This window comes from Lepidothrix coronata, unplaced genomic scaffold, assembly GCF_001604755.1.
Source record: "Lepidothrix coronata isolate B3197 unplaced genomic scaffold, Lepidothrix_coronata-1.0 Scaffold77, whole genome shotgun sequence".
Taxonomy (NCBI): Eukaryota; Metazoa; Chordata; class Aves; order Passeriformes; family Pipridae; genus Lepidothrix; species Lepidothrix coronata.
The window spans coordinates 53,976-79,836 of record NW_016690257.1 but is presented as its reverse complement, the minus strand read 5'-3'; the positions used below and the strand labels follow the sequence as shown (position 1 = coordinate 79,836).

At 46.6% G+C, this 25,861-nt stretch overlaps 1 protein-coding gene across 2 annotated transcripts in view; it reads left to right on the top strand.

The window, feature by feature from the left end:
- Window positions 1-23,946, top strand: part of ME2 (malic enzyme 2) — a 28,449-nt gene extending 4,503 nt beyond the window's left edge. For both annotated transcript variants that reach the window (XM_017819799.1, XM_017819800.1), the window contains exons 2-16: window positions 1,887-2,014; window positions 10,075-10,208; window positions 11,648-11,797; window positions 12,414-12,489; window positions 13,261-13,422; window positions 13,949-14,052; window positions 14,406-14,515; window positions 14,613-14,710; window positions 15,735-15,848; window positions 15,943-16,057; window positions 16,997-17,139; window positions 19,920-20,022; window positions 20,508-20,578; window positions 20,994-21,092; window positions 21,440-23,946. In XM_017819799.1, the coding sequence (XP_017675288.1) occupies window positions 1,907-2,014; window positions 10,075-10,208; window positions 11,648-11,797; window positions 12,414-12,489; window positions 13,261-13,422; window positions 13,949-14,052; window positions 14,406-14,515; window positions 14,613-14,710; window positions 15,735-15,848; window positions 15,943-16,057; window positions 16,997-17,139; window positions 19,920-20,022; window positions 20,508-20,578; window positions 20,994-21,092; window positions 21,440-21,589 (1,737 nt within the window). In that variant the 5' untranslated portion in view covers window positions 1,887-1,906 and the 3' untranslated portion in view covers window positions 21,590-23,946. The remainder of the gene's footprint in view (window positions 1-1,886; window positions 2,015-10,074; window positions 10,209-11,647; window positions 11,798-12,413; window positions 12,490-13,260; window positions 13,423-13,948; window positions 14,053-14,405; window positions 14,516-14,612; window positions 14,711-15,734; window positions 15,849-15,942; window positions 16,058-16,996; window positions 17,140-19,919; window positions 20,023-20,507; window positions 20,579-20,993; window positions 21,093-21,439) is intronic.
- The last annotated feature ends 1,915 nt before the right edge of the window (window positions 23,947-25,861 follow it).

The window sequence follows — 25,861 nt, the reverse complement described above, 5'->3', positions numbered from 1 at the left end:
GTAGGAGAAATCTGGGCCACAATCTTGTTTGGTTCTTAAATGCTCGTTAATTGCAATGAAGTAATTTAGATTTAATTGGAGTAAGATAAGGTGTGGTGTTTGTCCTGTTTTTTAATTCCCTGTTTAAGGTATTTGCTCAGTGACTGAAGCCACCCTGGCACCGGGCTGATGGGACTGTGGGACGGGGGTTTGCTGTGACCCTGGAATCACAGACCGTACGCAGAAGGAGGTGGACCCACAACTGTGTAACGATGGCAAATGTGCAACCAGGGCTAAAACCGGCTAAAACCGAACTTGTTGTTCCTAAAGGCCGGTTGTTTTGCAGCACAGAGTTAATTTCCCTTATCTGATCCTGATTTTCAGCTGCCCTGAGTGCTGGCAAGACCAGCTGCGCTTGGTCCACTGCTTGCTGTGTTTGGGGAGGAAGGACCCACATGAAAGGCAGCAGTTGTTTGTAGTGCTGGCAAGGCACAGTGAATTTATGGTCTTTACCACAAAACAACTGAACACAGGGGGTTTGAGCGCAGCCTAAACAAAACAAGCACAGGATGAGAGAGAGGGTTGCTTCTGAATGTCAGAGCTGCTTCTCTGTGATGGGGGGAAGAGAAACTCGGGCATAACCGATGATGAAAAGTATTAAATGTTTGCATATTTTTTTAATGCTTGGAAAGATTTCTAAGAAAATCCTCAGACTGTAACTTGTAAGACCAGTCTGCCCTCTTAAAAGCTGATTATGTGTAAATTTGATTATGGAAAGGTCTTCTGAAGTATTCAGGCTGTATTTAAGATAATGAAGTTTTGTTCCTTAATCCAATTTTGTCTCCCATCTGGAAGAAATTAAAAATCCAAACCATGCATCATTTCATTCCTTAAAAATGTCTCATAACCTGCTTTACTGTCCTTTGCCTGAGTCTCGGAGGGGGCACCAGCTGCCATGGAGAGGTTCCCTGATCCTGGTTCTTTGCTGTCCTTTCTGGGCTCTCAATGTGTCTTCGTGCAGACCATGGTCCTGTGGTTGCTGTTGTCTCTCTGTCTTGGTGAAATAACCTCTGAGAGATGAGTCCAGTTCACGTTACCTGGTGGTACTGAGTTATGAAAGCATGTAATAAGTCCTAATTTCTGCTCCAAAGAGTTTGCAGTTAATGGGTGAATAAAGTGGATTCAGGAGTTTCTATAACCCGGCAAGGCTAGAACCAAGCTTTTGAGTGGTTCTAACGAATTTTTTTATTTTGTTAGGGAGACATTCCCTTTGTTGAAAGGGATATATTCTCCCTGAAAATAACCTTTTTTGTTTCTCTTTTTTTTTTTATGTTTGGAACTGTAAAAGCCTAAGCCTGGAATCCGGAGTTCGGTGGTGGTGTTTTGGCCGTTTTAATTCTGCGTTTCGTTCTAATCCAGCCTTAATACGCTAACAGACATAGTTTCTTTCCTTCCTGTTGCCCAGGCCGTGACATTTCGTCGTTAGGAAGTTGTCAGGGAACCTCTCAGCCTGAATTTTCAGGCCGCCCTCGCCCGAGTCGTTGTGTCCTCCCTGGCATTTGCAGCGGTGCCAGTCCCACGGGTCACCACGGACGGTTAATATTTGCCCCGGGTTTTATGGTGTAAGGCAATACCCAGTGAGTGCTGACTGGCTGACTGCTGCCCACAACATCGTGCTGGCTCCCATTAGTATCCCTGTGTGTTCTCTCCACTCTCTCCTGTGCCCTCACCCTTCCAAAACCTCCCTCCTTTCTCCCCGCGGGGGACGATTTTCGGTCGTCATTTCCGCGGCGTCGAAGGGTCTTATTGAGCACTGTGCCTGTTTCTTTCGCGACAGACGGGGCCTCCGAGCGCCGGTTCTGCTGCCTGTGTGTGACTTCTGAGTGGTTCTGTTTCCCTCCCCCCAGGTGCAGCACAGGAGCAGGAGATGTTCTCCCGACTGAGAGCAGCCGCCGCCCCGTGCGCGATGGCGCGCCGCGGCATCCACATGAAGGAGAAGGGGAAGCCACTGATGCTAAACCCACGGACAAACAAGGTTGGTTTTGGCAGCCTGCCATTTTCGAGTGTCTTACCTTCATCTGCTTGTAGCCCGATGGACCTTGTCCCGGGGTTAGAGCTCTGGGCCGCAGCCAAAAAAAGAGAGGAAAGGTGCAGAGGATGGAGGAGTCAGTGATCATTTCGAGTTTACTGCCTGGGCACCTGCAGTACAAGGTGACACTTCTGCCAGCCTGTGCTTCCCCTGGTGTGCTGTGTCTTAACTCAGTCAGCACTCCTGCCTCCCTGTGCCAGGTGAAGGGTTGCTGGCTTGTTCCTTTGGCCTGGCTGAACTGAAGTCAGGCTTTAGCTGACAGGGAGTCTCACTTCATAGTTCGCAGAAGTTAGTGCTGAACTCGGTCTTGCTGGTGATACAAAGTGTTAGCCTTCCCTGCCCTAATCCTGGCTTTTTCCTGGAAGACTGGGGGTTAGGACTGAGCCATATTACTAAGGAACATCTCTGTGCAGAGTCTGGCTGAGCATCTAAAAATAGACCTTGAATGGAGCTAACTGGGAGGTAGCGATATCATGTTAGTTCCATGCATTGGGATGAACTTCTAAGAGAGCAGTTTTTTTCTTTGTCCCCTTTCACAAAAATGCTCCTATTCCCACAAGCCCATCTCCTCCAATCTCCTTTTTTTTTTTCCCTCTAGTAGTAGTGGCCTTCAGGAATCTTGAGACTATCCATGTGCAAATTAAAAGTGGTAAGAAATCGGGAGAGGTGGTTTTGGTAGCTGATCCAAGGTGTCTGAAGTGGTCAGGAGAGGTGTCAAATCTACCTGCCTCTGACAGGGCATTTCCTGAGCAATGGAGCTGTAGAAGCTGGACTCTTTCCTCTGCACAGCAAAACCTTCCTCCCCTTCTCTCTTTCCCCCCTTCTCTCTTTTCCCCCCTTTCCCTTTTTCCCCCTGGACAGTAGAGTGCAGCCTCAATACTGCATGAATCCAGGTTGCCTAAAGAGAGAGAGAGACAGAGCTCTGGAAGCTAGAGGCTGGCTGACTGGAAAAGTGAAATTGGGGTGGCTGTGTCAGGGAAGGAGGAAAGAGTAGGTTGTTGTGATTTGTCAAGCTCAGATTATCTCGAGACTTTCCGAGCTACAAACACTTCGACATGCCAGTGGAAATTACTTCAACCCCTGTAAGCTTTTCCAAATGATGATTATGCAACAGTATTCAGAAACAGGAACAATAGGTCATTTCTTACTGGTTTTCTAGTGATAATATCCTTCCATTTTTTTAATGTTTTTTAACCCTGGAATTCTCTGGTGGACTGAACACAAAGCAATATTTTTTTTTTTTAAATTCTTTTTCAATTTATTTTTTTTTTTAGTGGGGGAGGAGGGAAGAACAGAGAGCTTCTTGTTAATAACTAATTGATTTTTGAAACTTTTTTGTTGTCTCCAAGAATTTATACTTGTGGGAGGAAAATCCATCCTGCATTAGTTTGGCTCTGTTGCATCAGTGTGTCATCACTGCTGATGCCTGCTGGAATGGATCTGTAAGCTCGTTAAGTGAGGCTGCTTGATGCTGGATGCAATATCTGTACAGAAATGCATTTTGGATATTCAGCAGAGAAATAAATGATTTATTAAACACAGCAGGTACTTTACCCCTTGTGCTGTTCTTGCCCACGAGTGCCTCACGTGCATATATATATATATATATATATTTATATAAAATCTACGTACAGGCACAGATAAAGGGTTTTATCTCTTGCTGGCAGCTTGTTGAGATCATCATTTTATGGCTCGTGTTTTATTTGCCCGTGTTTCATTTTCACAGTCCTCTATCAGCTCCACAGAACACTTGGTCTCCCCTGATGCACGTGGGCCCTAAAACGAAGGACTGCAGGGTGGCAGCGCTGCTGGCAGGAGACAGCCCTTCCCCTTTGTGCAGATTAATCTGCTCGTGTCCTTTGCCACTGGACTAGGCTTTTCTCTCCTCCTTCTTTTTTACTTTTCTTGCCCACCCTTACCTGCCTTTTGCAGGTGGACACTCCTCCATCAGCCGGGCTGGGCTCCAGTTTTCAAGCGTTTGTTGTCGGGGTGGCTCAGAAGGGGTCGTGAGCTCTTACCAGTCACTGCTGCAGCCAGGCAATTGCAGAATCTACTGTAACTTTTCCTGGCATCCATGTCTGCTTACAGTCTTCCATGATGTTTGATTTCTGCTCTCTGGCAGGGATTCAGATTACAGTTAATTGGCTCCAGGACCTTCTGTTCTGCTGGAGATCCCCGCGGTGCCAAGGCAGCACTTTGAGCTTGTTGGGCATTTGGAATGCTGCTAGGACAACCTCATTGGTTTAGTACTGGCAATTAAATTTTTATTATATCGTGGTGATGCTTCAGTTGGGCCAGTATTTCTTCTTCCAGCACGGAACAGACAGTTTATGAGTACACGACCCCTGACTTTGTTCGTGTCCGTTCCTCCCGTTATTGAATTCGTTAATCATTGTTCTCCCCTGCCAACAATGCCTCTCAAACTTTTAGCTTCAGCAGGTATCTTTAGGTCATTAAACACATTAAACACATTGAACACATCCACGTGTATCTGTGTGTGTGCATAGGCCTGAGCACACACGCATGGAAATGCACAATAAATTTTGAAGGAGAGGCTCACAGGTGGCAAGTTAATCCCAGACTGATCCTGAGGAACTTTCCTAGTGTCTACCTTCCATATGGGTGGTCATCTTCTCACATGTTGTGTTTTGCTTAGCTTTTAAATTATTAACAGTTAAATTATTAACAGTTAGATTAATCACAGTTTCGTCTGCATTCATTCCCAGGTTTTTCAGCCCGATTTATTTTCATCCATGCCTTACCAAATACTTCCAGAAACTGTGATAGATTTACCTTAGCATAAAGAATCAGTTTCCTTAACAAACTTGTACATGACCTCACTGGCTTCTGGGAAGCGCTCCGGCTGTGTGTTCCCAGTTTGAAATAAAAGACAAATGAGCAACAAAAAAAAAAAACCTCAACCCCAAAATCAAAGCTGTTTGGACAAAATAAATGGGATAGGGCAAGAGAATGTGAAGAAAAGACTGTGTGAACTTGAAGATCTAAAAGCGTGATGTTCTCTTCCCCTTCCGCTGCCCTTTCTCACCATGCTGGTTTTTGACACGTTTGATTTATTTTAACGCTTTTTTAGATTCGGGCTGTGTCAGCTGGGTCGAGCAGCCAGGGTGCAGAATACACAAATGCCCATGTGCCTTCCTGGGGAAACGGGGATAAACAGGACGTGGAGATGTAAATGCACGCGGTGGCTGTCTTTGTGGCTGAGAAATGCAGTGCCTGAAACACGCCTGGCAGCTTCTGATCAGCCAGGAAAGAAAGGTCCAAGAAGGCAGGAAACTGACAGAATCACACACAACAGCACAGAGCCCAAAAGTCCCACCACCAACTTTGTGTTTGGAGATGGGAGGGATTGCTGGTTGGAGGTTGCGTGGCCGTGCACCTGCAGTTTTTTATGTCAGCTCCCCTGAGGTCTGCGTGCTCTCAAAAGGAATTAAGTGCGGAAAGGTGGAACTGTTTAATCTGTAACCAGCTTTTGTCGTCTGTCTGGAGAGGCGCTGTGAGTGCCGAGAGGTGGTGGGTGGCACTGAACCTCATTTAACTTGGAGCAGCTGCTCTGCTCGGGGCTGGTGGGCTGGTGGGTGGAGGAAGGAAGGGAGCCGCCCTGGTGTTTTTGTCGTAAGGATCAATGCCATTAAGGGAGAACAAGAGCCACGACCTCTGCTGAGCTAGAGAAGCAGCGGTTTAATGGAACGTCTCTGAGGCGTTTCGGGGGTGCCATTTCAAATCGTGCTCACGGTTTGCAGCATACAGCTCTACCCTAACCACGGAACACAAACCCCAGACAGGCTGAGCGGCTTCCTTGGCGCTGCGTAAAGGCTTTCTCTTTCTGACTTTTCCCCCTTTTCTGCGGGGGGGGGGGATGCTTTTAGTTGAAGCCACATGGCTAGGAAATGAGGCAGCTGTGGGTTAGCCGGGAGTGGTTCATCAGCCAGAGTGATTTGAATCTGTTTTCACACGTGCGGAGGAGGTGCGAGAGCTGGTGGCGACTTTGCCTGCAGAGAGATGGAGGTGTTTGTTCAAAGGGTGAATAACCTGATGAAGGTCCAGGTTGTTTCACAGTTCAGCAGGGAGTAAATTGCTGTGCTGCAGTCAGCCACACCCTGCAGCACATACGCTGTGCTGTTCCTGGGAGAATAAAGATATAAAATGGGGTTTTAAAAAAATGAAGGAGGAAGGCAATCAGATGAGATATCCGTATCCTGACCCTGCCCTCGTGAACGCAGAGAAACTTTGAATCTGTGGTCGAGATAACAAGGACACCTTTGATTCTTATGAATGAGCTTTATTAATTATCGGTGGAGGCATCTTGTGCAATAGTGAACTTTGCGATTTAGGAAAAGGGAGCAAAGTCAAGAGAAGCAGCCCACAGTCCAAAGTAAAATATGCTTTATTTTCAAAATGTTTATGATGCTGCTTCACAGTCTGTGACACACTGCTGAACAAGTTCTAAGGATGATCAGGAGTTACATGGAAACCATTTGTTAAACCTTCCCTGTGAATTAGGCTAACTCGTTTTTCCAAACAGTAGCATTTTTGGTTACATTCTTTACTTAAACCTTTTTTCAGGGGCCTGTAATGGGATTTTTGTTACCTGTGAGAGTTATCCCCTCCTGTCTATGTGCCTGCAAGATCTCACAGGTGGGGAAAGAGTTATCGCCCCTAGTGCTTCTCTACTTAGAAACCTCTCAGAATAACTTACTCGGTGGTGCTATAAAAATCACGCTTAAGGTTTCGGGTCTCCTGTTTACCTTCACGCAGAGCAGGCAGCTAGAATTCGTGTCTGCTGGTATTTATAGCAGCGCTGGCTTTGCGTGATAGAGCCCAGTTGCTATGAGGTCCCAGTGCCAGAGAGTTCATGGTGGTACGAGTGTGAGCCTCTGCCTTGACTAAAACACTGTCAACACATCCCCTCACTCGCTTTTTCCTCTCCCACGGCAGAACGGTCGGTTTTGTTGGCGATGAAATTTGTCTGTGTGCGATAATTAATCCATCTGTGGGCTTTGAAGTGTGCTGGGTTTCCTCCTGGATGCCCTCCTTGCTCTGTCTGTGCTGTCTTAGAAAGGACTCCTGTTTGTTCTGAGCTGTAAAGAGGATTAAGGAGACTAATCTAAGTGAAAGTTGGCACACGGCACTCAGGGGAAGGACACCCAGCACTGTGGGGTCGATGGAAGCCAAAAAGTGACCCTGTGACTTAAATCCAAACCATCACAGTATTCAGGTGTGTAATCCCAGGGAAAACTAGAGGAAATTTGGCCCTTAAGTAGGCGCTGGGGTCTTCAAGGCCTTTGAGGACATCAGTCCCACCGCTGCAAATTGCTGAGGGCCTCCTGATTCGCTGGGACTGGTTCTGCCAGGCTTGCTGAGGATACAGAGGGAGGCAAAAGCATAGGAAATGTGTGATTCTGCAGCTCCCCAGGCACGCTGGTTCAAGGAAATTCTCCCTCCTTTGAGGTGCTGTGTGGGGAGCGAGCCGCAATCCCAAATCCGGAGCAGGAGGCAGCTGGTGGTCACGGATAAAGGTGATGGATGGAACACAGCAAGTGTTGGAAGGAATGGAATGGAACACCCCGAGTGCTGTTGCTGTAGACAGATGTTCTGTTCCACTTGGACCGAGGATCAAATTTTTCTGTGGAGGCTGATGTCATTCCGATTCCCGAGTTAGGCCTGGGCAGAAGCTAAAGCACCTTTTAAATGGGGTGAGGTGTAACTGCCGTGTAAATAAACAGCTGGAAGTACTTATTACCACCTAAAAATTCACCCTGCTTAGTGTTACTGTAACTCCAGATGCACTGACGACCCAGGTTGCCTATGGACAGGAACCAAATGTCAGTGAACTGATTAAAGGTGGGTTGCTGATGGCAACAAATTAGGGGGCATATAAGGAAAAGGGGAAGATCACAGGATCAATATTTCTTACAATATATGCAGAAGTGAAACTAAAGAAGATCCTTTGCATTATACAAAAAGGAAAAAAGAAAATGGCATTCGGTTTGTGTTTGTTTTTTTTTTTCTCATGCCAGTGGTGTTTACTTGGTCATGTTCTCAGTTGGAAATGCTGGATTATTCAAGTCAGTTTTCTGAAATAAATATCACTGAAGTGGTCGAAGTGACTGGTACACCCAGCCAAAAAAAACCAAAAAAAACCCAAAAAAACCCCAACAAACCGGCAGAAAGAGGGAAAAGTTCAGGAGTGAACCATCACCTGAAATTTGTTTATATTTAGTACTGGAAGAAAACAATGGTTTGCAAATGACTTGCAACTACTGGTAGGAAAAGGATACTGACCCAGTAGAAAAAAGGACAAATTGAATTCAGTATTCAGTGTCAAATCCATTACCTGGAAGGTCGGCAGAAATACAGATAAGTGCAAAAAAACCCCCAAATTTATTTTAGGGTTAAAAACTTAAGATTGTTTTCTACAAGAAAGTAATTGCAAGTGCTCTTTGCAAAACACGAAAGTTTTGGGGGGGTTTGTTCTTTTTTTTTTTTTCCCCTTGCTTTCTAGCTCTTCAAGTATTTTATTACTTCAGGACACAGTATGGAATTAGTACAGAAAAGCAGGTGGACTGCTTAAATCAGTGCAGTCAAAACAACTGATATTTAATATGATTTAAATAAGCAGAGAGGGTAATTATGTAAAAACAGTTATTATTTTAATGATGGGATTTTTTTTCCCCAAAGAGTATTGTATTGGTTAGAAACCACTCAGGTGTGATTAATTACACTAAGAATATATTCTGAATTAGAGACTTTTCATTAATGGCCATGCTTTCTGCAAATGCCTGTGAAAGTGTGTTCACAAATAAGCAGAGGTGAAAATATTTATATTCTAACCTGAATTTATGTCTTTTATCATCAAGTGGGAAAATACTGATTTTTTTCCTGTGCCTTCAGGAGTTGGACCTCGATGATCTTTGGGGATCCCTTCCAGCTCAGGTTATTCTCTGTGACTTCACTGATTGCAAGAGGCACTTGGAATGTAATTACAAGGCGTAAAACAAACCTTAGAAGGCTTATTTTAGATGTTTTGGGGCTGGTGGGTTTTTTTGGCAGTAAGAGTCCGCTTCCAGCGTGGGGAAACTGCGCCCTGTGTTTTTTAATCTGCCTGCTTTTTAGTAAACAAAGGAAATGTTGTTTGGGAGCAGATCTCCTTTCCATCTCTCCCAGAGCGCTGCAGTTAGCAAGCCCTTCCCTTTCGGATTCCCCTTTTCCTCACAGGTTGATGCACAGCCTTGGCACAGCAGAGGCTTCCCTGGGTTTTCGAGCTCCCCCACGGTCGCAGATATTGATTTAATCCTTCGCTGAGCTCGACCCACTTGGACGAGCTGAAATAAGGAAGAGCTTATCGTTTGCAAACTTAAAAGTGGGGCCAGTTGTTTTGGGAAGCGGGGCCAGCAGTTTGGGACAAGGCTGGCTGTGAACCCTCACTTGGATCAGTGAATATTTTCCAAAGTTACAGCCAGGAGTTCACTGCTCCGTGGAGGTGCCTGTCAGTCTCTACCAGCAAGTACTTCCCTGCAGCCTGCTGTGTGTGCTAACTAAAAAAAACCCTGTTTTATTGAATGCTGTCATTAAATAACTCAAATTGAGTATTTGAATAACAATGAGTTAAAACTCTTCGTCCACCCTGAAACAGAGAACCGGGAAATCTTTTGCGGTTTAGCTCTTCCGAAGCTTAATTTGCCACAAGTGAGGCTTTCTGGTAGTAGACAAGTAGATTAGTTCTACCCCTAAGCAAAAACGAAGGGTTTGGGTTGAACTGTGGCCTTAATAGAAGCGTTAGGGCGACTCAGCAACTTTGGGATCTTGCCTGTGTTAGTGAAAGTAGGTACAAGAAAGCAGCAAATGGAGCAATTAAGATAAAAATCTGTGGGCTAAATGCGTCTGCCACGAGAAAAAAAGCAAGCGCCGTGGATAGTCAGGAATAAGAGTACTCCCAGAAACGCCAGAGGAAGAGCTGCTAATTATTTCTCACCTCTCCTTTTCAGGGAATGGCCTTTACCTTACACGAGCGGCAATTGCTTGGGCTGCAAGGACTTCTACCTCCTAAAATAGAGACACAGGACATCCAAGCCTTACGGTTCCACAAGAATTTGGCAAAAATGACAGACCCCTTGGAGAAGTAAGCAGCTCCTCCGGCCTCGTTCTGTCACGCGAGTAAATGGGAATATGGGAGAGGGGAATGAAACGGAAGCTGTGAATGGAAATAACTTGGAAACACGAAAACACCGTGTGGGGACAACCAAAGTTTCCAGTGCCCCCACTGGGTTTTTTCGGTTGGTGGGGTGTTTATTTTCGCTTTAGCACACAGGAAGCTGCTTTGACCATGTGGCTGGATGAGGTTGGAGAGCTTTTTTGGTTTTCTTTTTTCTTTTTTTTTCCCCCAATATTCCGTGGTCGTGAGATAACAGAAAGGAATGTGTGCAAATTATTATTAACAGAGCTGCAAAACCTTCCTGTAACCTGCAGTATGTATTTCTGTAATGTTTAAGATCAGGTGGCAGGTTGTCAGAGCACAGAACTCTTTGCGGGGGGAGGAAGGGGGAGCTGGCACATGCTAGAGGAATATGGATAATGAAGGTAAATTGAGGGTTTGAGGCATGAAAACCTGTGTTTTACATGTTCAGTAGCTCCTGCTGGAGGGGGAATTGCGAGCTTAGAGTTTTGAGTCTCATCACTTGCATTTTTTCCGTATGGGCCTTTTGTTGTTTTACCCACTGGTTTGGTGGGCAAAATGCGAAGGATTTTGGTTTGTTTTATTTTCAGAAAGGCATGTTTTCAGCATCCTGTCTATCTGCATGTAAAAACACACAGTCTGCTGAAGGGGAGAGGAGAGCTGGAGTGGTTTGAGGCTCACTGGACCACATCAAAGCTCTTTTGTTCTCATGAAAACTGAAAGATGACTCTTAAATCCGCATCATGTCACTTGCTGATCTGAAACATGTCATGTCCTCTGTACTGGCCAGGTGCCCAGTGGCTGTAGCCTAAGACGAATTGCTAGGTCATTATCTTTGTGTTGTTGGGTCAGCAGGGCTGAACATAAATCGATACGCGGTGAATTGGTGTGTAAATTTGCAAAAATTCAGGTTTAATTTACACGCCTAAGGTAAGCCCTTCACAATGAACTCGCTGTTGGGAGTTAAATTGTTTCAGGTGCGTGTTAGCCTTAACAGGACCTTGCTGTCAGGACCTTAAACATTTTCTGGATGAAAAATTCTTTCTCTGGTAATTTTGGTTATAGCAGTAATGAGACTCCCAGCTGCGTCCTGCAATAAATCCACGGGTTATCTTTTACCACACTCTGCGTGTTTGTGCTTTAACTTTTTAGCCTGCGTGGTACGTCACACCCAGCATTTTTATTTCAGCTTTTTGGGGCTGCTGCTCTCTTTTTTTCCCAGCTTTTGTTGGGTGCTCTCAGTCTGACTTGAGTAGGAGCAGGAATTTTATGAAGAAAGTGTTGTGGGTTTTTTTTTTTTCTCTTTCACTTTTCTTCACGTAGTTTTAAACGAGCCCGAATACGCAACAGTGAGTGGTGTTTTTCGTTGTTTTGGTTAATTACAGGTATATCTATATAATGGGCATCCAGGAGAGAAATGAAAAACTGTTCTATAGGGTGTTACAGGACGATATTGAGCGGCTGATGCCAATTGTGTACACACCAACAGTAGGCCTTGCCTGCTCCCAGTATGGACACATCTTCAGGAGACCAAAGTAAGAACCATGTGTATATGCATAAGTGCTTATTGCTGCTACTTTTATTATAATTTTATTATCATATGCCTGCTGTGCTGCCAGGAGTCAGCTTTCAGTTGTTCTGACACAGTAAAGTACACTTGGCTGGGGTCTGGTTTGGGTTCAGCAGTGGCTGCCAAACAAATATTCGTGTTACTAGCTCTGTGCTGGGGAAACCAGCTCGGGCTGGCGGTCATTCCAGCTCATTTCCATGGCACTCTCTCTGCAATTCCCAGTGTGCTTCTGGAGCCCTGTTGCTCGAGGGCTTCAGTGCTGTGTGGAGGAAGGGCTGATCCTTCCCTGCTGCTGGGATAAAGGCAGTGAGAAACTCATGGGTGAATGTCTGCAGTAGTGTAAAATCCAGGTAGCATCATGAAACGTGCTCTTACCTTAAGAGTTTCAAAGCAGCCAAGCAGGCTTTTGTGTTAGACGTTTGTCCTTTGGATGATTTATGCCAGTGATGGCAACACTTTTGATTTTAAGGGAATTGTCCTGTTTGACGCTTGAGTTTTTACAAAGCGAGGCGAAATTTCTCATTTTCACCCGTAAAATATTTCAGCTTGCTTTTTTTTTTTTTTCTTTTTTTTTCTTCCAGAGGATTATTTATTTCTATCTCAGACAGAGGCCACATAAGGTCAATTGTGAACAACTGGCCGGAGAACGACGTTAAGGTACCACCGCTGTGTAATTTTATTCCTAGCTGTTATTTCACCTCATTTTAGGTTTTTTTCAAGATTTATTAGTATTTGATGGAAATGTAAGCATTAAATAATGCATCCTTGGCTCTTTGGCGGTGATGGCAAAATGCAGCTCATGAAGACAATGCATGTCTTGAAAAGCAGTGTTTTACTCTAAACGTGAGTTTTTTGGTTCGAGGAGACAGGGATGATGAGAACTAGACTCGCCAGATTTTTTATTTTACTTCATAAAGCTGGGGAATGCACCTCTGGGTCTTACTTAACTGTGTCACTCAGCAGTAGGAAGGGTGATCTTGTCCTCAAGATGAGGCCCAGATTTTCCATTAAATTCCGTATCACCCAGCCGGGTCGGGAACCACAGGGCGAGGTGAGCTTCACCTTATACTCTACAAACTTAAATGGTGTCTGGATTTACAAGTGGAAATCCTAAACCCGGGCTACAGGCTGCAGTTCCACATGGCTGTAATCCTTGCCTGGGTCCTCCCACAGGGATTTGAGCAGTGGATGCCAGCAAAGAAAAAGGAGCATAGCAGATTCTAACATTGAGCCTTAAGTAAATTAAGTCATTGCTCTAAGTAAAATATTCCTTGCAGTCTGTTCTTTGTTTGACTGCGCACACACAGCCGAGTTTTTGCCTGGGAAAAAACACAACTGGTGTTGATTTAATCCTTACAAATTTCGGTGATGATGTATAATTTCACCTGCTTTTTTTTGTGTGTGGTTGGTTTTTTTTTCTGTCCCCAGGCTGTTGTCGTCACTGATGGAGAAAGAATATTGGGTCTGGGAGACCTAGGAGTGTATGGGATGGGAATTCCAGTGGGAAAACTCTGTTTGTATACAGCCTGTGCAGGAATACATCCAGATAAATGCTTGCCTGTGTGCATCGACGTTGGAACCGATAACATAGTGAGTTGACTGAACTTTGCCTGCCCTGAGTTATCCCCGTGAGAGGTGTTTATTTAAGAGCATTCAGTACTGCAAGAGGATATTTTTATTTGAGCACTTCTGTTTAAGACGAAGCCAAATATTTCATGTAAAGGGTAAGTGGTCTGGAATTCACTCCACAGTTATGTATCAGTGACTGAAAAGTGCCGGTTAATTTGCCCCCGAAACGGTGCATTTGGAAGTGACTGGAGTGCTGGAAATAGGCCTGTGAAATAGGCAGTCAGCTTTGACCTGGGCTTTAGGAAGCTGGAAATGTGAGTCAGATTTATTAGAGCACTTCACTGTTCACTTGAAGTATTGATTTGTTCCATTTTAAGAGCATCCATCACCAAGCCCGAGCGCCAGCCGAAGTCACGGGACGTTGGCAGGGGCTGTACAAATGCAGTACCTTCGGTGTGAAATGTGCCCCTGTGAACTCTGCAGAGCCCTGTGCTGAGGAAGTGACTCATCCTGCTGCTCTCTTTGATTTGTTCCTCTTTTTTTTCAGACGCTCTTAAAAGATCCGTTTTACATGGGCCTGTACCAGAAGAGGGATCGCTCGCAGGTCTACGATGACCTGATTGATGAATTTATGGAAGCCATTACAGACAGGTAGGACAATCAGTTTTCTGCACGGGAAGTGTGGCCAGAACTCCTGGCACAGAAAGACACACTGTCCTTGAAGCAGTCACTTAAGGAATAAGGAGAGGAACAAGAGAGAACACAAGGCTGTCTTTCTGGCCTTGCAGTGATTTTTCTCCCTGACCTAGAACATGCTGCTTGTAGTTGTTTGTTAAATAGGCACGGAACTGAAACAGGACTGTTTGTAGAAGTGGAAGGCCTGAGGGCATCCTGTTTCCAGAGATAATTGATTAGGTGAAGGATTTGTTTTGCATGGGTTGTCCTTTTTTCTGTGTCTAGTGCTAAGAATAAGATAAGATAAGAATATCTGCCATGTTCTGCAGGTATGGCCAGAACACGCTTATCCAGTTTGAAGACTTTGGAAACCACAACGCTTTCCGTTTCTTAAGAAAATACAGAGAGAAATACTGTACCTTCAATGACGATATCCAAGGTATACCCTTTGTGTTCCTTAACTGCATGTGCAGAAGTCTTTGCCTAAAACCACGTAGATCTGTTCAGCTCACCTTAGATTGGTACTGCTTCTACAGGGACAGCTTCAGTGGCCTTGGCAGGACTGCTGGCAGCACAGAAAGCCACTGGCAGACCACTTACAGAGCAGAAGGTGCTGTTCCTTGGGGCAGGAGAGGTGAGTTCTCCCGAGGGCTCTGGAGCAACCACAGATTTAGCCGTGTGTTTTCTCATTCCACAGGACTCGTGGAGGTTTGCATTCTCTGGATTTCGTTGCAGAACTTTTTATATGAGGCCGGCTGAAATACATTAGCAGAAGGGACTACCTTAAAACAGGACTGTGTGAAAGGTGTTTTAGCGTTTGCAAGGACTCAAGTTTTTCGTTTTCCTGCGTGGACTTGAAAAAAGTATCGGGGTCTTGTGTGTAGTCAGAGGGAAAATTAGCATAAAGTTATGACTTACTAAGAACATCTTGTTAATTTTAATAGCATAGGAGAGAAGTACACAGTGCTTTTCTCAGCAGGTGAAGTCAGTGCGTGTTTGCAGCAGGCACCAGTTACTGGTGCAGCGCTGTCAGGAGAAGCACTGGCTGTGCTTCTTGGTACATCAGCACAATTGCTTCTGTGGTGCTGACAAAATAACTTAATTAGCTGAAGGCCCTGATTGCAGTAATTGGCCAGTGTTGCACTGAGCTCTACCTTATTTCTCCTGCCAGACCCAGCAGCGTGTGCAGCGAGCCAAGAGAAGGGACGCAGGGGGAAGCAGTGCCAGCCAGCATTTTCTTCCCTCAGCCCTCAGCATCTCCTTTCTGCCCTCTGCAAGGCCCTTATGTTGGGCAGCAGGAGCAGGGGGAAGTCTGGAGTTTTTGGAGCTGGGCACAGAGCACTACTCTGTGGTTTCTTGACAGGAGGGCTGCAGCACTAAGTCGTTCTTGCTGCCTGGCTGGGCTGCTTTATTGTGGCTCCTGAGCTGGTACAGGCACAGGAGCACAGCAGGAAAGCTGCCCCTCTGCTTTTTTGCTTGAAGATGTGTCACTGTTGTCCCAGGAGTCTGCCCCCATTTTGGCAAGCATTCACTGTGTCTCAGAGCTGAAGGATTCTTGTGGGGATCTTGAACAGGGGGGCACAGGGTGGCGTGTTTGCGATGACAGACAGACCTCTCTTGTGACTTGTTAAAAATCGAAGTCCTTTTATATCCACAAGGCTGCCCTGGGAATTGCAAACCTCATTGTTATGGCTATGGTGGAAGGTGGTGTTTCTGCCGAGGAAGCCTACGGGAGAATATGGATGTTCGACAAACACGGTTTGCTGGTCCAGGTAGGGGTGCGCCGTGCCTTGAAATACCGCAGTACAGGTGGCCGGTGGTCTCCCTGCGTCCTTCTCACAAAAACAACCAATGTTTCACCTAAAGGGCCGAGAACAAAAGGTGGATTCCAACCAAGAACCGTTTACACATCGGGCTCCAGAGCAGATACCAAAGACGTTTGTAGAGGCGGTGAATGTACTTCGGCCTTCAGCCATCATCGGTAAGTGAGGTTACTGTTGTTTCTGTAATTTTAGGTCGTTTGCTGCCCTTTAAATTGCTAATGTGGCTCCAGGGAGGCTGGAGGCAGCGATCTGCGTTTCTGATGGTGCAAATGAGATGAAAATGTGAGGTCGATTTTCTGCTTAGAAACATACTGAGCTGCGGGTTGTGCGGTGGAGAGTGAGTGCTCCTCCTGCACCTTGGTAACAGAGAGCAGCCACAAACACCGTGCTTTCTGCTTTACAGGAGTCCCCCCAACTTGAGTTGTTTCGGGGGTTTTTTTTCTGACCTTCCTTCCCCCAGTCAGCTTCTCTGGTCAGACTCTGCCTGCAGAAAGGCTTGAAGGAGCAGTTCCTTGCTGCAGACCACCAGTGCCTGTCAGGTCACTGGCACCTGTAGGTATTTATTTATAACTGTGCCTGCCTGCAGGAAACAGAAAAGATTACAGGTATTTCCCGGTATGACTGCAATTGCCTTTGCACAAGATTTACTTGGAAAAGAAAAGGTGGGTTTTTTAGCTGAGTTAGCTACCCTGAAGCTTGTAACCACTGTGCAAACATAACACCGTTTCAGTGTGTTTGTACCTCTGGGTTTGGGTGTGGTCAGAAACACCAGTGTCAGGTGTGCGTTGTTAACACCCAGCCAGGATGAATCACCTGTGGAGAACCTGTAATTCCCACTCGATTATCCAGGACAGCCGTTTTTTTTGCACCCATCAGTACAAAAGATCGTGTAAAACAGGCTTTTGGAACTCATTAATTAGGTGCTCCTGTGAAAACCCTGAAGTACAGGCAGCCCCCCAGCAGCGCCTGTGTTCCACCTCCAGCTGCTGGAGGAGCTTTGCCCTGCATGGGAGACCCCAGGGGTGACATGAGCTTCACCTACAGCCGCTGTGTCGCCTGCCCCGAGGTACTGATCCCGTTTTTGTGTGCTTCCGCAGGAGTGGCAGGGGCTGGGAGGCTCTTCTCCCACGACGTGATCAAAGCCATGGCTGCCATCAACGAGCAACCCATCATATTCGCGCTGAGCAACCCCACGGTGAAGGCTGAGTGCACGGCAGAGGAGGCATACACGTTAACAGAGGTGTGTGATGGCTGATAGCACTGTTTGCTCACTGCCAGGAGGCGGGTTGGTTCATTAGTGCTTGGACTTGGTGGTGTAGGAACACAGATCTTCCTTTGCCTCCTGGCGAAAGTAAACAGAGGTGGTTTGAAAAGAGGCCCTGATCCTTCAGGTGACGTTTTGCAAGGCTTGAGATAGCCTAAGTCTTTTTACTGCCTTTTAAGAGAGTGACCAGCAGGTACTGTAATGGCTGAGTAAAGTCCTTAAAGCGGGTGGTGTCCTTGCATCAGCCCAGGAGTTCAGTCATGCAGGTCAGAACTTGTGCCATTCACAGTGACCCACGGGGACCTGTGACCCCCCCCGGGGCAGGTGGTGGCCTCTGTCCCCTCTCACAGCATCTGTGCCTTGTGCACTGGCACCACCACACGTCGAAGTGAGCCAGCCAAGCACAAACACACCTCGTTCTGCACCTTTCCCTCAAAGCCACTGCCCCTGGGGGGCTTGGAGGTTGAGGTTTTGGGGTGGTTTTTTCTTAGTAGCTGTGTTGTTATCTTAACAGCACATCCAGACCTTGGGTTTGCCTTTAAAGAGGAAGGTCTTCTGTCCTTCTGCACAGCTTTGGTGTAAAACTAATCGTCTCTGAAGGGAGCCCGAGGGGAAGGAGGTGGGGGCATGGGAGCATGGGGCAGACAGAGCACTGGCTGTAAGGCTTTGAACTGGCTGGTGGTGCCTTTCCTTTACACTACAGGCTGCAGCTGGCTGTGATCCCTCCTCAGGCCACAGGGCCTGCCTGCAGACTTCAGGGCTGGAGCTCTTGAAAAGAACTTCTTTTTTTTCCCTTTTTTTTTTTTTTTTTGTAAGTACAATCCCAAATCAAGTGACTCATGTGAAAATCGGTGGGTGGAGCTCTTTCCTTGTGTCTTGATGCAGAACTGTAGACTCCTTCCTTCTTGCTCTGTTAGTGTGGCTCAGTTTCCAGCATTACAGCCCCAGCAGTGTCAGTGTCACAGCGGGAAGGGCAGAATTCCATGTCTCCGTTTGACACCCAGATTCTCTTCCATGTCAGTTCGGAGGGAACTCCTGCTACAGAGATTTGAAAGTCAAGAGTGAGCTCTGGAATAACAGCCTCTGGACAAAATCTGGATCTTCCAACAGTAGAATCACAGAATTTTCAGGTTGGAAAAGAACTCCAATACCACGGAGTCCAACTGTTCCCCAGCACTGCCAAGGCCACCACTAACCCCTGTCCCCAAGTGCCACATCCACAGGGCTTTTAACTCCCTCCAGGGATGGGGACTCAACCTCTGCCCTGGGCAGCTGTGCCAGGGCTGGACAGCCCTTTCCTTGAAGGAATTTTCCCAATGTCCAAACCAAACCTCTCCTGGCACAACTTGAGGCCATTTCCTCTCCTCCTGTGCCTTGTTCCCTGGCAGCAGAGCTCAGTTCCTCCCTGGATCCATCAGGGAGTTGCAGAGAGCCAGAAGGTCCCCCCTGAGCCTCCTTTTCTCCAGGCTGAGCCCCCCCAGCTCCCTCAGCCACTCCTGCTGCTCCAGACCCTTCCCCAGCTCCGTTCCCTTCCCGGGACAAACTTTTAAATTAAGATGGTTTAATCTCTCTCAGATATGCTGCATTAGTCAGAATAGTGAGTTGGGCAGTGTTGCAGTACATGAAATTAAATTCCAGCATCTCGGACAGCAAGTGAACAAGAATTAGTTATGCAGCCAAGACTTTGTCTGGCATGAATAAATGTACAAACTACTGGCATCTCTGGCTGGAGGAGGCCAGCAGCACGGCTAGAGGGGGATCACCCTAATTTTTGCTTGCAGTTTTTACAGAAATGGGTTATTTGGACAGTTAAATGTCACTGGTCGGTAAATGAACGGGTGTGATTTGGTTCCAGTCCTTATTAATAAAATTAGTAATGTTTCTGTCTCTTTAACCTTTTCTCCCCTTCTGCTGTTTGTTTTCATAGTTCTTTTTAGCTCTCTGAAATGTACTGAGTTTACCCATAGTTTGCCCTTCAAAATATACTTTTCCCTTCAGGATGCAGTAACTACCTAGAAAATGGACAACATGGTCTCCAGAGGCCCCTTCCAACCCAAACTGTTCTGTGATTCTCTGCAAATCTCCAACTTTATTTGTTTTGTCACTTAACTAATCAAGTTTGTCAGGCCATTAAGGGATCAGGGCTGTCACCCCGTGTGTGTCCTGGCCTTGGGAACAGCCTGACCCTGGCTGGTGTGAAATCTTAGGCCAAACGAGGTCAGCAAGGATATGAAGATACACCATCACCAACCTTTTATTCTTTAATTTTTTTTTTTCCACTAGGTGGCACCTGTGGATGCCTCTGTGTGTTCTGTTCTGTTCTCTAAAAATCCATATGTTCTCCTCCCTTCTCAAAAAGGGAGGGAACGCCATAGGTATGCCCTGACATTTAAACACAGCTCCCAAGTCTTTGGCTTCTTCGGTAATTTGTCCTCAAACACCGTGGTCCTGGGGAGCCCTAAATGTTTTACGCTAATGTTATTAAACCTGTTACTCAGTGTCAAGATGCTTTGCCTCCAGGGGGTTTTAGTGCTTGAGGAAGAGGTCGTTTATTTGGAGGGTGTAGTTCACGCTCAGAGATGTTTTAACATTCTGTGCCCGAGAGGTTCCTCGAAGTCGCTGCTGCCTTAATGAGCAAGGCGTGGTAAAACAGATAAACGGCTTCCCTGCCTCAGCTCAGTGTGTGTGCTTGTCTCCTGCCTCCAGGTTGCTCTTTAGCAGCTGCCTGACTGCGTGGGTATTGCTCTGTCCCACAGGGCCGTTGCTTGTTTGCCAGTGGCAGTCCCTTTGACCTGGTGACTCTGAAGGACGGGAGGACCTTCAAGCCCGGCCAAGGAAACAACGCTTACATTTTCCCAGGTGATAAATAAACCCCTCTTCTTTTAACCTCTTTAAGACGGGGCTGTTTGCGCTTTTTCTTGCCGTGCCACAGCTAGGGAAGCAGCGTGAGGAGATGTTGCCATCTGTTAAAGCTGAGGGCTCGTAAAAATGAGAGAAAAGCAGTTCAGGACGGATGTTAGGCACGTGCAGCTCCACATGTGACACAGTGAGCTCACCCAGCTGAGTATTTCTAAGGAAGCAAAAGAGTGCCATTAAAGGCTTTGGAAGCTGCTGCATTATGGGTTCCTCTGGTTGTTTTTCTTTTTTTTGGGAGGGGGGAGGAGGAGAGAATAAATGTTAATGTGCGCTTGAAGTTATGTTAATAATTCTCGGAGTCAGTAATTCTCGGAGTTGCGTCTGTGCAAATATTTTCAGAAATAACGTTCTAGATGACTCCCAGCCTCCCGTCAGCAGGCTGCACACTGTGAGGTGATGTGGCCCTCATGGCAGTGATCTCGTTTTAGGCGTGGCTCTGGCTGTGATCCTCAGCAGTGTCCGGCACATTAGCGACAAGGTTTTCCTAGAGGCTGCTAAGGTGAGTGTGGAAGCAGAGCAGGCTGTGTCTGACACGACAGCGGGTGACTTGGTGGGCAGCTTCTCAAGTCTTGATGAAACTCTGGTTTCCTGTCTGATTTCTCTTGGTTTTATCCCTCCACAATGGTAAAAAACTGCCAAACACGTGGTGGTCAGTTCTGCAGGCACGTCATGCTCTTGTAACTTCCGCGGTTATGGGGAACTCGTCCTCCAAAGAACCAGGATCTTATTTTGCTAAGTGCTTAACCATCAGGGTTTGCTGATGTGGGCTCAGATGGAGAATTTGGGGGTTTTGACTGCCTTACTCCAGTGCTTTGGGGGCACTGTGGTAATAAGAGCGTTGCAGCTTGACTCTCCCAGGTGTTTCAGGATGCTGTTGGTCACATAAATGAAGCCACTTTGCTCTTCTAACTCAGGCACTGGCGGAACAGTTGAGTGATGAAGAACTTGCACAAGGAAGACTTTACCCTCCACTGTCCAATATCAGGGAAGTTTCTATTTCTATCGCTGTCAAGGTGAGTATGAAGCGTAAGAGTGGTCTGCACTAGAAGTGGTTTGTGTGCACATTAACCTCCTGAACTGCACAGGGGCACGAGGTGCTTGGGCACAAGACGCCCATCTCTTTGTGCCTTTGGGAGGAGATGCTTGTAAAAACACTCAGTTTGTTTGATGGTGGGCCAAAGCAATCCTCCTCCGAGTTTCGGAACCCGAGCTTTCAGGTCCCTGCCGAGGCGCTCGGGAATCGTAGCAGAGATTTTGGCGTTTCTGTTCCCGGGCTGTGTGAGCCCAGGGCACGGCCTGGGCGCTGCGCCCTGGCTGCAGCCACAGGCACGGGGGCTGCAGCGGTGGTTTGGCTTTGCAGGTGATGGAGTTTTTGTACGCCAACAACATGGCTTTCCACTACCCCGAGCCCGAGGACAAGGACCGCTACATCCGCTCCAAGGTCTGGTCCTACGAGTACGAGTCCTTCATGCCAGACGTGTACGACTGGCCCGAGTCCAAGGTCCACTGAGGCACCGCCGCGCTCCTCAGGCAGTATCTTCTACTCTGCAGGGATCCCTTTTTCAGACCAATTTAAATCATAATCTGTAATTTATTTTCGCTCGTTTCGTTGTCTTTTCCCCCTCCCCTCCCCCCCCTTTGCTCTGTGTTTTTCACTCCACCTTGATTTCTCCCCACTCCCTCCCCTCTCCCCCCCCAGTTCACCTGTTAAACTGTATGGATGATGGCATCCTGCCACAGGGATGAGAGAGCACTCCAAAATGAATTTGAACGATGACATTGCATTTCTAGCTTAGAGCCAGCGCCACACTGAAGAATTCTATTAATGATGTTTTAGCTAAACGCGTTTGACGACGAGCTTATAGCTCTCCCTCATCGCTGCCTGACCTCCTGAATGATTTGTTTCTGCCTTTAATAATCAGTCTTCTGACTGCCCTGGCGTTGTCACGCGGTGACATCAACAGAGAGCACTTGTCAAAAAAAAAAAAAAAAAGCCCCGGATGCTTCAAGGTAAATTTAACAGTCCGGTGGGCTTTGTCTGATGTTTAAAGATGCCCGTGTCCAGGCTTCTTGGCGGCATTGTCTGCTCCGTTTCCTTGAGCAGCAGCGCCGTGTATGCCTCTGGAATCTGCAGCAGAGCTTTTGCTTTTTTTGTTTTCATTGCCGTGTGCAATCCGTTCTCGGGAAAAATGTGAGCTGGTTGAAATTATCCTTGGAAAGCCTGAAAACAGTATTAATCACTTCATAGCTTTTGAAAACAGAGCTGTGCTGTCACGTTACAAATTTTATCAGGTAAGCGCAGGATCTGAAGTAATAACCAGAAATCTTTTAGAGGTTTTACAATGAGATTTTATACACTGGACTGCGAGGTGAGGTACCAAAGGATTTTTCTTTGTTTCTTAAAATTTTTTTCTTCCGAATTTTTCTCCCTTGCATCCCCTTGTTCTCACAGAAAGACTCGTGTATGATGTCTTTATGAATTGCTGACTCGAAAACTCCTGAGTGGGCTCACTCACCACTTTGAACAAACACTCCACGGGCAGCTGACGAAGCTGAAACAGCAAGTGTTGACAGGCAGCTATTAACACACCCATTCATGCAGGTTTGGCTGAATGTTTCCTGTGGTCTCAGTCCGGTGTTTTCAGGTCAGTCTGAGCGCTGGACTCTAAAGACGCAAAGCCTGCGAGCTCTGCCTCGATCACTCCACCTTCCCCCCTCCATTTACAGGCTCAGTTCCTCAGAGCTCTTGTGTGAGAACAAAAAACTGCAGGCTGAATTTTTTTTTTCCTTGAAATGGACGGCGCTGCACATTTGTTTACAGATGCCGCAGTGTGCGCTGGTGTCAGGCTGTTTGTTTCGAGGGTGTGGGGCTCAAGTGCCCTCTGTTACTTTGTGTGGGCAGGCAAGGACACCCTGTGATAGCCGCAGCTTCCCTGGATCTGTTCTCTGCAGCAGGAACAGCGATATGTCAGGAACAGAAATAAAGATAACGTGCTGTCCCGCAGTTTGCTGCATCAAGGCACAGAAAAGAGGACAAGAGTAAATAAATAGATATATGTAGCGAGGCTGTGCTGGCAAACGTGAGGGCAGAATCCAAAGGCATAAAGTAAAGCTTGCCCAGGATTTAACCATGGCAAGCAACCTCTCTCACATCTTCATTTATGCGGGAAAACGCAGTCTCCACAGAATAGGCCAAAAATAGAGGAGGGGAAAACAGTCTCAGCACCCCCTTTGGACGTGATCCCTGGCGCTTACGGCCTAATATCCGGGTTTGAAATTATTAAAATGCAAAGAACAGAAAGCTTTGGGAAGGCTTTACCTAAGTGGGGGCAGAAGACTGATTATATAAATACAGAAAACAGTGATGTGGGGAAGAAACTGTGGTATCCAACCTGTGGTAAAGGGCTGTGTGGTGGGGCTCGAAGTGCTCCGTTGCCAAGTCAGGCAATGCACGGGGTTTGGAACTTGCACATGTAATATAAAGACCAACACACACATAATGTGATGTTTTTACAGAGAATGCTTTTTTCATCTATTTTTGCTATGCCTGGTTTTTATTGTATTTAAATTTTTTGTGATCTTCCTGGAGATTATTTATTTAGTGTATGAATTGTTTTTTTGCCTTCCGAAAAATCCAGCTGTATCTGAGGCCTGTTGTAGTGTGTCAGTGGAGTTCTGCATCACTGGATTCCAGTATACTGGGAACACACACTCCGTCCCTTCTGCCAGGAGTCTAATTAGGCAGATGAGTAACAAAAATACCCAAAGCACTGATCTCATGTCTGGGCTGAGAACGATCACAGAGGCAGAGCAATCGGTCCCTGAATACAACTCTGTCTCAGAAAATAAAGATCTGCGTCCTCTTCAGTCTGATTATTTTTTTTCCAGGCAAGAAGTGCAGTCACTGTCCATAACCAGTGGGTGTTGATAGTCCTCAGGAGAACCTGGAGCTGGGGAAAGCAGTGTTTGTTACCTGTGCACAGCAGGAGTTTTTGCCTGGGGCAGGAGTGACTGAGGTTCCCAGAGGCAGCTCTGGCCTCTGTCACACACAGGGAGGACGCCTGTTCTGTGCAGTGCAGTCTTTTCCCTTCCTGGCACGGGCTCCCTGCTGTCTTTAAGCAGATGCCAAGGGGGATTGTTGAGAACTGGCTGGCAGTGGGGGTTTTCCCAAGTACCTGCATAATTTTCCTGGAAATCCAACAGCCCAGGTGAGGGAGAAATCAGTCCTTGGCTGACCTGGAGGCTCCGGTTAGAAAAGTGCCCAGCCCTGGTGGGGCTGTGGACTTGTCAGAGCTCAGGGGCAGAGAAGGTCTGGCTGTGCCCCCCTGAGCTGTCCCTGTCAGGGCAGCTGGGTGGTACCAGTCAGACCTTACCTGTTACTCCCATGGGCTTTGTCTGACCAGGTTCTTTAGATTGTGGTAGAGAGGTGGTGGAATTTTCCCTTTAATGTGCAGCCATTGCTTTCTGTTGGCAACAGGCAACGTGCCAGCTCACGTTTTAAATCCATTTTGCCCTCCCTCTTGCCTTTTCCAGAATTTTTTTTTTCTAAAGGTGCATAAGTCCATCTTCAGTCTTCTGTATTCTTCAGATACAAATAATCTCTGAATTAATTACAGCTGCTAATCTTGCTGCTTAGTAAGGAGCCCACAGTGTCTTTTTCATATTCAACTTAGCCTGATTTTTCTTCTGTTTGCTGATCTATTTAAAAGTATTTACTGATCTGTATCTACACAGAAATTTCTCTTACACAGTGTGCAAAGGGAAACAGTGGTCACCAGGATGCATTTTGTGATGCTACAGAGTGTAAGTTAAAAGAATGCATCATCTAAAGGATAACTAGTGTTCTGGCTTGTCACACAGCCCTGGTGACTTTTGCCCTCCAAATGGTATAAAGGACTCTTTGCGGTGTGCAGAACCCTTCTGAGAGGATCAGGAACTCCCACCAAGGTCAGTCCTTTCCAGGATTTGTCCTTGAAATCAGCAGGAGCAGGACTGAGCCTCTTGGCAGCAACCTGTTTTGGGGATATTATAGATAACTGGTGGAGTGCAGCCTTTTTTTTTTTTTTTTTACGAAAGTGCACGTGTTTTCGTTCAAAGATGTTACAAAGGTTTGTGTGTTCCCAAAGCCTCTGCCCTGGCGCCAACATGACGGGTAGGAGACGACCATTAGGAAACATTGTACCTGATAGAGTTTGAAACCCCAAACGTGACTCAAGTCCTCGGTGATGTCTGTGAGCTGTGATGCATCCTGATGTGCTGTGTTTGTTTTCCAAGCTTAAAGCCAAGCGACACTTTACGTGCAGAGTGGTGTGTGACAGGTTTCCCGTGGTAGGCGCCGTGTCTTCTCTGTAACTGTTGTTTCCAGCACTCTGTTTTACAAAAGTGGGGATAAAGTAACTCTCTGTCGCGCTGCTCTGGTAGTAACTGCAGAGATGAATGATACACCTTTTAGTTTCTCATTTAGGAGCCCTGCGTGTGGGAGAGTGGGGATCACTATTGCACAGCTCAAACTGTGCATTTTAGTTCAGCTGACTCTGGGCCAAAGCCAATCCCAAGTTGTTGTTCATTTGCTCCGGGTCCTCTTGACCTCAGAGGTGCAGATTTGAACTCCTCTGCCCGTTGGATAAGAGTTATCTGCAGGACTCTCAGATCAGACTGTAAGAACACTTTGGACTCCTGTCTCAGCTGCAAGTGCTATTCCTGAACTGGAGAAAAACCACTGTTGTTTTTGGACTCTTTTTAGGATGGTGTGTACTGCTATCCTGTTCTATAACAGCCATAT